Genomic DNA, 12141 nt, shown 5'->3' on the forward strand with positions numbered 1-12141 from the left:
CTTCACTGGAACTGGAGTCTCCTTCCATGCTCAGTGCCTGTTTCACCATTGTTCCTCCCTCGTTCACTGCACTCTAGAATCTTGCTGGAGGAACCAAGAAGGGCATGGTACTAGCAAAGTTGATGTACAAAAGGGATGGGATGGGTTCCAAGCTCAAGTTCAAAGGTCGTAGTGCATATTTTAGCTTCCTATGTTGATAGGCGCTGCTGCTTGTTCGGACCGGTGTATTATTTCTCGCTGTGATTGAGTTAGAGCTTCTTTCTTCCACAGACAACGGGGTTTGATGGTATCGAAGAAATAGGCATCACGCTTCATTTGCTGCCTATCATTCTTATAAAAGCTTTTAGGCCCAACATATCTATATTCCTTCTTTTTTATATAGCTTTTTTATTAATAATGTAGCTGGTTGTACGTATGCGAGATCAATGTAAGCAGCCGAAGTACTAAAAAATAAAAAATAAATGGATATCTCAAGAATTGTGAAGGCATCAACGAGGACATTGTCGTTCTCCATCTTATTAATTTATAAAAACTAAAGATTGACGTGGAATTATGGACGCCAAATTGGTCACCGAATTTTTCCTTTTTTTTTTCCTTGCACGTGAAGGGATATTTTCGGTATTGTCTTGCAGGAATATTTTCAGATTTGGGAAATCATATTTTCAATTGTTGATATTATTATTATTATTATTATTTAAACAAGCATTAGACTGGAGAGCAAGGTTATTTAAAGGTCCTATTACATCTGCTGAGCCGGACTCCTTTCGCTCTTTCTAGCTTTTGGCTTTAAACTCTTTTCCATCGATATTCCTCTCTCCAAAAGTAAAGAGGATTCTTGATCTTTAGCATTAGAAGAGAAGCGAGAGGATGTGGCTGAGATCCGCTTCTTTTGTTCTCGACAAACGGCTGCAGCAGCAAGAGCCGTCCTCCTTCTTCCACGATCCGCGCGACTCGGCCCAGCCCCCGCCACCGTCCCCCTCCGTCGATCCCATGGACCAAAACCCTGACCCAAACCCTAACCACGGCATCTCCGCCTACTACCAGACGCGCGCCGAGCACCACGCTGTCGTCAGCAGCGACTGGCTCGCCCAGGCTCAGGCCGCCATCGGCCGGGGCGCCGCGCCGCCCTCGGGGTGTTGGCCCTCCGCCGCCGCCTCATCCGCCGTCGCCGCCAGGACGGGTTCCGTCGGCGGCGGCGGCGGCAAGCCCTTCAGCGTCATCGACGAGTTCAACTACTGGCGGAAGAAGCCCGATCTCGCCGAGGCCGTTGCCGCCATCATGGCCCTCGCCGCTGTCATCCGCTCCAGCGAGGCCACCACCATGATGGAACTCGAAATCGAGCTCAAGAAGGCTTCCGACACTCTCAAGGTCAAGTTTCTTTTCAGTTCTAGTCATCTTCTTGGGCTAGCTAATCGATACAAAAATCAATTTTGGGGGATAATATAACCTAATCTATGCAGAAGTAATTTTTTTTGGAGAATAATATATTTCCTTGTTAATATAAGCAGCAAACCAATCTATATTTTTCCATTCCCAGTCCTCTTCTTTGATTACCCAATGAATAAATAATCAATTGCAGATCTCTTTGTGGTTCATCTAAAAAATCCAATTGCAATTTCAATTTTGGGGGGAGATACTTGTCTTCAGGGTCTTTCTAGGCATATATGATATCTCAAAAGTGCAGAATTTTGTTTATACATGGGCTGAAACCTGTCTATCTCCATCAAATCTCTTGACAATTGGTTTCTTCATCTTGGATTAAGCACCAAATTAAGGTTGTTTTATGACATGGATGTTAAAATGTTGAATAAGTTCTTCTTCGCGAGCCAGAAATATTTATAATGGGCACACAATTTGGAGAGGAGCTTGTTTATTGAACTTTATTATGTTTACTCGATGATTGCTAGCAAATACATACATACGTACGTACATACATATATATATATATGTGTGTGTGTGTGTGTGTGTACAAATCATATTAATCAAAGCAAGATTTGCTGTACCGGTATGCCGTACTGGTACCGAACTGGTATATAGTACGGCATACCCACACTACAATAGGATGGTACCGGTACGAAGTCTGGTGGTGAACCTTGAATCAAGATATTCTTTTCACATGTTTCAATTTGAAGTTTTGAGATTTTTTGATTTGATCCTGTTTATTTTTTTTTCAATATCAGCATATAAAGATTGATAATTATTTGTTAGACTGTTGTAAGCTTGTTAAATAAATAACACTTGGGGGCTGTTTGGCTGTTAGACATATCTAAAATATGCTGGCACTAAACCTGAAATGAAGTATGTCTTATTAAAACACTTGTTCCGTTGTTTTTCATAAAACCTGTTATAGTAACACTAGCATGGCACAAAATCTGAAAATTGGTTTCTAAGAAAATTAGGCTTTTGTGTGGTTTTATGAGAGCCTGCTCTACACAACAGCATGTTTTGTAATTATCTGGTTTAGTAAAATTTAGTAACAGCCAAGTAGCTTTTTGAATCTAGTTTCAATGCTAAAGGCTGCTTAATCAATCGTACCAATATACTCTAATAGTTCATAAGTGGAAATTCTTCATGTGTTGTGAAATTGTCAGTTAAGGTATGATGATTGCCCGTACTAGTTAAACAAGTATTGAAACCATTGCTTACAGCCATAACTATAACCATGGAGCCCCATTTCAGATATTTTCTACTTGATTTGGATTCTTCTTCTTTTTTTTTCCATATTACATAGTAAGAGATTCTTTGACTTCAACCTTATCAAAGTGAATTCAGAAGTTCCATTCATAGAATCTCAGGTTGAGCATTTTTTCCTCAACTGATGTAGCCCATCATGCCTTTTTCTAGTGTTAGCATCTCGTTCTCATAACTTATATTCATTGGCATTTTCATTCTATTTGTATGATTATCATGCATTGTCATCTTCATTCTATTTGTATTATTATCATTTATTAGACACCTATAATCATATGTGTTATAAGTTGTTCTTGCTTGCATCCAATTTAACTACCATCCTCATTTGGAATTAGGATGTCTTTTGTAGTGCTTTCCTTTTAGATTTAGCAACATTTTTTTTATATTATTCTGATAGTATGTAGCCAAGCTTCTAATTTAATAAAATTTGTCAGTTCTTAAATTATAAAAATACAACTACTTATAATTGCATGTATCTCTTTTTTTTCATTACGTGGTTGATTTTTCTTTAAGCAGTATTGCGATCATATTAGCTGCCACTTTGATATGCTTAGTTGCTGGAATCGTGTACATAGGGTACTCACCTTCTTCTGAATCTTGTTTCCACTTTCATGTTTGCTTCCTAGCACTTGCCTTATGTTAAAATTATCCTCTATTACTGTCCTATATTTTAGAGATAAATGCAGTTGTTATTTATTGTTTATTGTTTTTTTACTACATATGATACATTTTTAATTATTTTCTAGGTGATTATTTGTTCATGTTTTTTTTGGAAAGCTGTTCTTCCCTGCTGTTACACCCAAACTGCTTCTGATTTGGCTAACTAGGGCCTAGCTTCCTTATCAATGGAAATGGCTAGTCGGATCCTTTTGTTTAATTAATTTATCATTTTGCATTTGATTAATTGTGCTTAGTTTCATTTTTTTTCACGATGAAAAGGAAGAAGGATAAAAATATAAAGCATCATTTCATTATTCCATGTAGTGTCTGTTCCAGAAATAAGGGATGTCTCATAACTTATTTTGATAGCATATTTGAGCTAGTGATCCATTGACAGTTGATTTCATATTGACATTTCAGTCATGGGACACAACCTCTATATCTTTGTCAGCTGGCTGTGATTTGTTTATGCGATATGTAACCAGAACTTCAGCTTTGGAATACGAAGACTTTGATGCTGCAAAACTCCGTTTGATAGAGCGTGGGGAAAAATTTGGAGAAATCTCTTTGAAGGTAAATAACATACCATGGATCAACTCTTTATTCTTTTATGTTGCTTGCTGAAATTTATTTTGACACGTCAAATCCATATGTCAGGCACGCCGGACCATTGCAATGCTTGGTCAAGACTTTATATTTGATAGTTGTACAATCCTAGTCCATGGTTTTTCAAGAGTTGTGTTCGAAGTTTTGAAGCTAGCAGCATCCAATAGGAAACTCTTTCGGGTTCTTTGCACAGGTCCTCTGTCAATGCACTTTTCATATATAGTTTGCTTTGTAAGCATCAATTTCGTGAATGCCGACATGTTCTTTTTATGTGTAGAGGGAAGACCAGACAGGACAGGTTTACGATTCTCAAATGAGCTTGCTGCACTAGGTGTTCCAGTTAAACTTCTGATTGATTCTGCAGTGGCCTATAGCATGGATGAGGTTGACATGGTCTTTGTTGGGGCTGATGGGGTTGTTGAAAGTGGAGGCATCATCAACATGATGGGAACATATCAAATTGCATTAGTGGCCCATAGCATGAATAAACCTGTCTATGTGGCTGCTGAAAGTTACAAGGTACCACTTTTCACAATCACGTCTATTTGCTTTCAACTCATTTGCAAACCTCAAAAATGAATTCTGCATTGAATCTTGCATGTAGCTGTCAGAATACAGATGTTAGTAATTCTTGTCCCTTTGTTATAGAATTTTCAGTAGAGCTGCATATGGAGTTTTATTTTCATATTAATTAATAAGCAGTGTTCTGTTGGTTATCACGATAACAATAAGATAATTTTGAAATTGTCAGTCAAGAATTGCACAATATATGATAAGATACTTTGTCAAGTAGTTTTTTTGTCTCCTGGATTATTGAGGGATCATGCAATTGGGTTCCTGGTGATTATTGGCTATTCTATGTATCAAACTTTGTCCTATGCCACGTGTTAGCCTTTCTTGAAATTTCATATTGTCAATTGTTTAACATCTAAAGTATCTTATGTTGGATCATTTTCGGTTCTTCGATTCCAAATTCAAGTGTTTGGACTCTCCTGTGGATTCTGATCAGTAATTCCTCATACATTTTACCAATGTTTCTCATCATCTAGTACACTCCCCTTAAATAAAGGCAGTTCTCAGTTCTCATCAGCTCAGTTATATTATTATTATCATTGTGATTTTCACAACTGTAACATTCAAGTAGGCTTTGCTTCATATAGGGTTGGGTTATGCACAAATGTTTACTCTCCATACTAACATGATTTAGGGAAACAGATTACTTTGAACATTGTAAATGTTAATGTAAACAAAAGGAAACTATTGGAAGAAAAGAATATTTGGATAGTTAATCTGCAATTATATTTGGATTGCATTTTGTTTCAGTTCTTTGATAATTTCTGATTCATTATTTTTTTAAGTAAATCTTAGCGTACAAGTTAAATGCAAAATAAAATGCATAGAAGCCACATAGAAAGATAGAAGGAAATTTTATTCGATTTTGGGTTGGATATTTCTACTTAATAGCAAATGAATGATACATAAATATTGCTCTTCAATTTTCACCTTATATGATCTTATATTTTATTTAGAGCTAGAAAGTTCTTTTGACATATCTTGACAGTCTAACATCCATACTCTTCTCTTAAGATAAAACCTCTCTAATCAAGGTTCGCCGTCTCGGTATTGGACCCCGTATCAGTGCCACACTAGCACCGTGTCGGTACGATACGGTACGAAATTTTTTTTGGCGTACCAAGTGTCAGTACGCCATCCGTACCGAGTGTCGGTACCGAACTGGTATAGTATATATGCCTCTGTACCGCCCAGTTCGGGCCGGTACGGCATACCATATCTCTAGTTTTAGTCGGTTACTCAAGTAATGGTCCAACAAATTATATTACTTTGGTGGGGAAGTACTAGGGCTGGAAATGGGCCCTAGGCTAGCTTAAGGCCTCTTAGGCAAGATTCCACAGGGGAAAACTGCATTTGCTTATAGGCTGCCCATTGAATCGAAGCCCCAAAATGAATTCAAGTAGGCTTGGGTTGCCTCAGCGTGAAGCCCATGTGATTACAAATAAAACTCCAGTACCTGCTAACTAGTTGCTTTGCTTTACATTAAGTATAAATGCTTCTTGTTGTAGCTCTATGTTAGACTTAGTGATAATGTATAAAATGGGCATGAGACAGCCACGATGAAGGTGTCACATATTGGTCGGGCTGGATTGGGCTAGGCTGAGTTGGGATCCCTGCTGCCTAGGCCCCGTTTTTGGGTTTCTGTTTGGGCCTAGGCCCAAAAAATGTTTTTAGGCCTTGTCTTGAACCTGACCCAAGCCCAAACTTGAGCTTGGCCTGAAGCCTAGATGAGCTGACTCGACCAAGTGCAATTGAGTTGGAAGACTTGACCCAACTTGAATTAGCCTGGTTGGCTTGATAGGGGATTCTTTGAATCCAAATGTTTCCAAGCCTACTTTGCACATAATCTAATTTTTTAACCCCCATTTCTTATTACAGACAAACACCACCAAAGCCTTCTCTCTCCACTCATTGCCCTCATCCCATCTGTTCATCTCTTCATCAGCATCTTATCCATTACCATCCGATAGTGATAATGAAACCATGACGTCCGCAACGGTCTCCATCCTAAGAGAGTCATGATCCAAGAATCAATGGCACTTCCTCGAATCTGTGTACCACCTTGCTGGATTCTCTACCACCCAGGCCATCTAGATCCTCTGCCACCTCTGCAATCACCCTCACCTTGCCCTCCGCTTCTTCCTTTGGACCTAGCATCACTCACTTTGCTGCCACGACCTAGCTTCCTTCATCGCTATTGCCCACATCCTCCCCTGCGACCACCTTCACTCCGCCGCCCTCTCCCTCCTATCGGTCTTCTGCTCCCATGAGGCGTGTTGTGGGCTTGTATTTGGGCAAAACTCATGTTGGGTTGGTGAAGTGAAATCTATTTCCCCTATTCGAGTCATCTATCCATGATGATTGTGAGTCATTGGATTGGGGTCGATCCATGGGATCCTACAGATTTCCTCTACTTAAGAGGGCTAAAATAGCGTAGGAAGAGTAGAGAGAAACAGAAGGAGAGGGGAAGATTTGGAGATAGAGGGAAGCTTAACTCCTAAGGTTCTCTGGGAGCATTTGTTAGCTTGTTGGTGTCATCCTTGATGGCAAAGAGAGATAGAAAGAGCTTGTACTCAAACTCATTTTCATGTTTGAGGAGATATCGCCCCTTGTATCTTGTAATCTCCTTGAATAGTAAGAATACCACCATGTCATTGTTCTCCCTTGGATGTAGGCCTTGAGATTGGCCAAACCATGGAAATCTTGGGGGTCCCTGTCTTGTAAGTTGTTGTTTTCTTGTGATTTCTCTTATTGCGTATGTGATCTTTCCCATCCATGACAACCTAGATTCTAAGTTTGTGTTGGATGTGATAATTGTCCACCAAGTGCTTGTAGAAAGTCCATAGAGATGCGTGTTGTCATGCTTGCTCTCTTGCTTGTGGAGGTGGGAATACTAAGCTATTTCTCTTTGCATCTAAAAGAGGATCCTCACCACAAGAAAGATCTGGGGCTCTAAAAAAGACACAAATGGAGAGTCTTAGGCTATTAAGGCATGGTTTGGGTGGGTGGGGTGGGTTATTGGGTCTAGGTTGTAAGGAATTAAAGAGCACCTGGGCATAGGTATGGTCGGGTTTAAAGGTCCAGGTCAAGGAATTAAAGGGCTCTTGGGCATAGGCATGGTTGGGTTTAAAGGTCCAGGTAGGCTGGGCTTATAAATTTGGGGTCTAATGCGGGTTTGATTGCAGGCTTGGCCTTCAGATTTGGAGTCAGGCTCGAGCTCAGGTCGACCCAAACATTGACCTGAATCTGGCCCAAAATTCAATCAGACTGTGGTTTCCAAGCCCAAGTCCGACTTGAAAATTCTTATGCCATTCCCAAAGCCTGAGCTGGAGCTGGCCTGGCCCGGGCCAATTTCTAGCCATATGCGTTGATTTCAGTATCATAATAGAGTAAAAATATTAAAGAAAACTTGGATGGAAGCGGTGAGAAATAATTTACATGCTGATTTCTTATTTTGTGCGACTAGCTTTTGATGGAACCAATTGCATGCTAAGTTTCATAAAGATGTTTAGATTATATTGATTTGAGAAAGTGCATTTTTCAGCCGCTTGCATAATCTTGCTTGTCTTTTATACTCGATCCTTTCTTACGATAATAACGTCAGAGATTGCGCTCCTACTGTGCTTGTAAGTGACCTAGATGATTGTAGTTGAGAAGCATCCATTGGCTTGAGATGAAACCTGGACAGGCATGACATCATAACATGAGTGATTGATTGAAGACTTTCAATATCATGCAAACGAAGGAATCGATAGCTCTATTTGATCTCGAGTCATTTAGATGTATGATAGCATTGCTTGCATCTTTGTATATGCACATGTGCAGCTAAGAGAATACATATCTCCTGCTACGTTACCTGGACAATTGCGTTCGGCTCCTGAAATTGATGTCAGATATGTATTTTAATCGTATTCATGTTAGAAACTTGGGTACTTATCAAATTTTTTCAGTTGCAGCTTTTAGAAGTTGGTAGATTTAAGACACCCCAACAATGGGTTTGACCCACTAAAATAATGTTAAAACTGAGCTTTTGTTTTCTTCGGAGATTGGTCCAAATTTAGGTATTAAAATAGCTTTGCTAAATGTCATTTTCTAAAATTCTAAAGCTAATTGGAAAGGTTGGGTGGGAAATATTTGGCCATAGCAAATAATCTTTCAATGTTTTGTCTATAAGATATTTGAGCATATATAATTAGCTAAATTTATTTGTTTTCTATATACCCCCTATTTTTTATTCTATCTCTTGCCGAGTGAGGCACTCGGAGATAAATCTAATTCTCTTGTCTGCGTCGAGGTAATAGTGGTCTCCAGAAGGAGCAAAGAAATATATAGAGTAGAAAATGTCAATAGTGAGGGTGAGCCTTGGCGAAACGGCAAGGTTGCTCCTTTGTGAACTAGAGGTTACGAGTTCGAAACATGGAAACAATCTCTCTGCACGCGGGGGTAAGGTTGTGTACATTTGACCCTCCCGAGACCCGCAATGGTAGGAGCCTCGTACATTGGGCTGCCTTTTTTTAGAAAAATGTTGATTTTTATCCATGTGCTGATTATCGCTGATGGTTTATCAGCCAGCAAGCTTGATGAGAATACCCGAGAACGCAGGACAACCACCAGTTCAGCATGGAAGGAACTTTACCATGAGGGAAACGTTTTCTCCTTAGAATTTAATTGATAGATTTCTGATGACTTTTCTGGTGCCATCTAGCTGCTGGTCATTGATGGAGATGTTTGTCCCTGCAATGAGATTGAAGCTTTGATCCTCAACAAAGGGGGTGTCTTGTTCCCAGTATTATGCAGCTATAGAAACACCAATGAAATTGCATACATCATGTGACCATCTAAGTCTAAGCTGCAGTTGGTTTAGATCAGAATTCTACATATTCTAATTCTTGTGAAGTTTCCCAAAAGATGCATAATGATAGAGCCCACTGTTCAACTTCAAAAATCAATTCTGATATTTTTTTACTAACAAAGTTATATTTTCTAGAAAGCAACTAATTTTTTGATTTTCCTTGATTAGGAAGCTTAATCCCCTACTTTGGTGCCAATTGTCAAAACTACTATGAATGGCAGGATCTATGTTAAAAATTGAGATATTTATGAAATTTGTGCTATTTAAGATGATTCTCAAGGTGAATATTTAAATTATTGAAATGAGAATATTAATCAACTTTTTATGTGGATCGTTTTCTTTTTTTTTTATGGGAATTGCTTTCAGTTACTTGAAGAAATTCTCCTTTTTTTTAAAATTTTTTATTTGGGGGGTTCATTCAGCTCTGATATTTCACTTGAAACATCTTCTATTGGATTCTTAGCATGACTCTCGTGAACTTTGCAGTTTGCACGTCTGTACCCATTGGACCAGAAGGACCTAGCTCCTGCACTTCGCCCCATAGACTTTGGTGTTCCTATTCCCTCAGGTGTTGAGGTCGAAACATCTGCAAGGGACTATACTCCTCCTCAGTATCTCACGCTCCTTTTCACAGATCTTGGTGTTCTTACACCTTCTGTTGTAAGTGATGAGCTCATTCAGCTATACCTATAGCCATTACCTTCTGAACGATTTTCTGCTCTGCCAAATTTGAGCTTAACCATCACACATCAAACAGTGGAGACAGTGGAGCCAGTTAATCTGCGAGCTTTTCTTTGTTATGAGCCATCAATTCGAACTTCAGTGTCAAATTTAATTCTGTAGAATGCTGATCTTTGTGATAATAGAATATTTATCTGATTTTATGCCTCAATCTTATGGGAACGCTCTACTTCCTTTTATGATTCATGGAAACCATCTTGTTGGTTCATCCTTTTTGACATGCATTATTTTGAATTTGGTAATGGAGAATCAAGGCAGAGTATTTTTCAGGGGTGGCAATTTACTTCACCCCATCTAGTATCCGACCCAACCCACAGTGGATCCAAGACATGTGCAAATAATGGTAAGATTTGTGCAAATAATGTATATAACTCTTTACAAATTATAAAATTCATCAGATGGTGACTACACTAATTGTACTCCTAAGATACAAAAATTCAAACTCAAATTCTATATCTAAGTCATGTACCAAATACCCCAAATCAAAGTCTCAAAATTTATCCTGTTCAATGAAGAGTGGCACACATTTAAAGATTTGATATGCTTCCCAATTGAACTAAATCTGGAAAATTTTAAGATTTAAAGAGAACAATTAAAACCACATATTTACCAAAAATAACATTAAAATACTAAGCCCAAGTAAGATTTCAATCAATTTTAAATTCCTTATTTTGTTTTATTATTGTATATTTGATCGCTTCGATAAGTTATTTGATGAGTCAAACGTTTGACGAATCAAACAGTACTTGACATTTTCAAATTAGAACAGCTGATCAATCAGCTCACATGAACCTCTAAAGCCAAAATCTATCTGCATCACTATTATGATTGCGAGAACTCAAAGCCCTTTCTTCCCCTACAATTGTTCGCTATCCAAGGCTTAAAAATTTCAAGAGCTAGATCCTCCATTAAATCCCCTAAAAGTGATTGTGAAGCCCAAAATATAGATTGATTTAAGGGAGAAGGCTTGCTTTGAAGTTTGAAGATGGTTTATTAATTACTTAGATCACTATCTCCTCTCCCTCTTCCTCCTCCTCCTTGTCCAAAAACATAACACTTACATGAGGAAGGGGTAGAGATTAGGAGTGTGATGGAGACAGATAGGGAAGGGAGAGAGATAAAGGAGATTTCTTAAAAAAAGAAGAGAACAAAGATGAAAGAATGAATGAAGAAAAATAGAAGATGCTCCATTCGCTATGCTATAGATAAGGCCGGTGAGGGTATTGGTATTGGGAGAGGGCAGATGCTCCATTGACCTCTAAGATGGGGGGTTAAGGTTTGAGAAAATGTTGCTGGGGATATCTCCACATGCTTTTCATTAAAAAGAACAAATAAATCGGTGCTATTAACATCAGTAAGAACATTGATAAGAAAGTATTTTTGGGGAAACATCATAAAAAAGTAGCCGTTATGTATTATAACATAAAATTACATGGAACGCTTTGAGAATAATACTCTCTCTATGAAACGTTTAACTTTGCAGCATAAATGGGCATTTGGTCTGGTGGTATGATTCTCGCTTAGGGTGCGAGAGGTCCCGAGTTCAATTCTCGGAATGCCCCACCATTTATTTTAATTTTTTTTCTTTTTAGTTTTCGTGGCTTTCTTTTTGAAGTTTTCGTGCTCCCTCACTTGATCTGAGTTGGTATAGCATTAGTTGTTTTCTTTTTGAATTTAATCATCATGATCTGTTTGATGTAATGAGTTGCAGAGCTGACGGGCAGTCGCCTTCCATGGTCGAAAGCCCAGGACCAACTATCAAGGAGCCATACCGTATCATTGTTCAAGACTGGTTCTTGAAATGGGGTAGGCATGATAATTACACTGACGAAGATGATGAACAACGTGCTGTTTTCAATTTGTTGGATACCATCCTTGTCGACAATGTGCTATGATTGAAGAAAAGGTTGTTTTTATATGTCTAGCTGATTGAAAATAGTAACTCCACTTGCTTCATGGAATGGAAGCATGCTTTTTACCTTCAAAGCATATGTTTGGTATTTGCAATTAGGGGCGTA

At 38.7% G+C, this 12141-nt stretch overlaps 1 protein-coding gene and 1 non-coding gene across 2 annotated transcripts; both read left to right on the top strand.

Annotated features, from left to right (window-relative positions):
- Window positions 1–867: 867 nt before the first annotated feature.
- On the top strand, window positions 868–10274 carry LOC120113282 (translation initiation factor eIF-2B subunit alpha-like). Its single transcript, XM_039134335.1, has 5 exons — window positions 868–1368; window positions 3772–3924; window positions 4009–4150; window positions 4235–4476; window positions 9869–10274. The coding sequence occupies exons 1-5, from the start codon at window positions 868–870 to the stop codon at window positions 10073–10075; spliced, it is 1245 nt and encodes a 414-aa protein (XP_038990263.1). The 3' UTR covers window positions 10076–10274.
- A 1339-nt stretch (window positions 10275–11613) lies between these two features.
- Window positions 11614–11685, top strand: TRNAP-AGG. The gene has a single exon. It is a non-coding gene; the product is annotated as a tRNA-Pro (tRNA).
- Window positions 11686–12141: the final 456 nt, after the last annotated feature.

Source organism: Phoenix dactylifera, chromosome 15 (assembly GCF_009389715.1).
Source record: "Phoenix dactylifera cultivar Barhee BC4 chromosome 15, palm_55x_up_171113_PBpolish2nd_filt_p, whole genome shotgun sequence".
Taxonomy (NCBI): Eukaryota; Viridiplantae; Streptophyta; class Magnoliopsida; order Arecales; family Arecaceae; genus Phoenix; species Phoenix dactylifera.

Excerpts from the sequence above, each read along its gene's own strand:
- LOC120113282 (XM_039134335.1), top strand. The coding sequence starts at position 868 with ATGTGGCTGAGATCCGCTTCTTTTGTTCTCGACAAACGGCTGCAGCAG. Across the intron at positions 3,925-4,008 it reads TTGGAGAAATCTCTTTGAAG|GCACGCCGGACCATTGCAAT; the intron begins GTAAATAACATA and ends TCCATATGTCAG. Across the intron at positions 4,151-4,234 it reads CTTTCGGGTTCTTTGCACAG|AGGGAAGACCAGACAGGACA; the intron begins GTCCTCTGTCAA and ends TTTTATGTGTAG.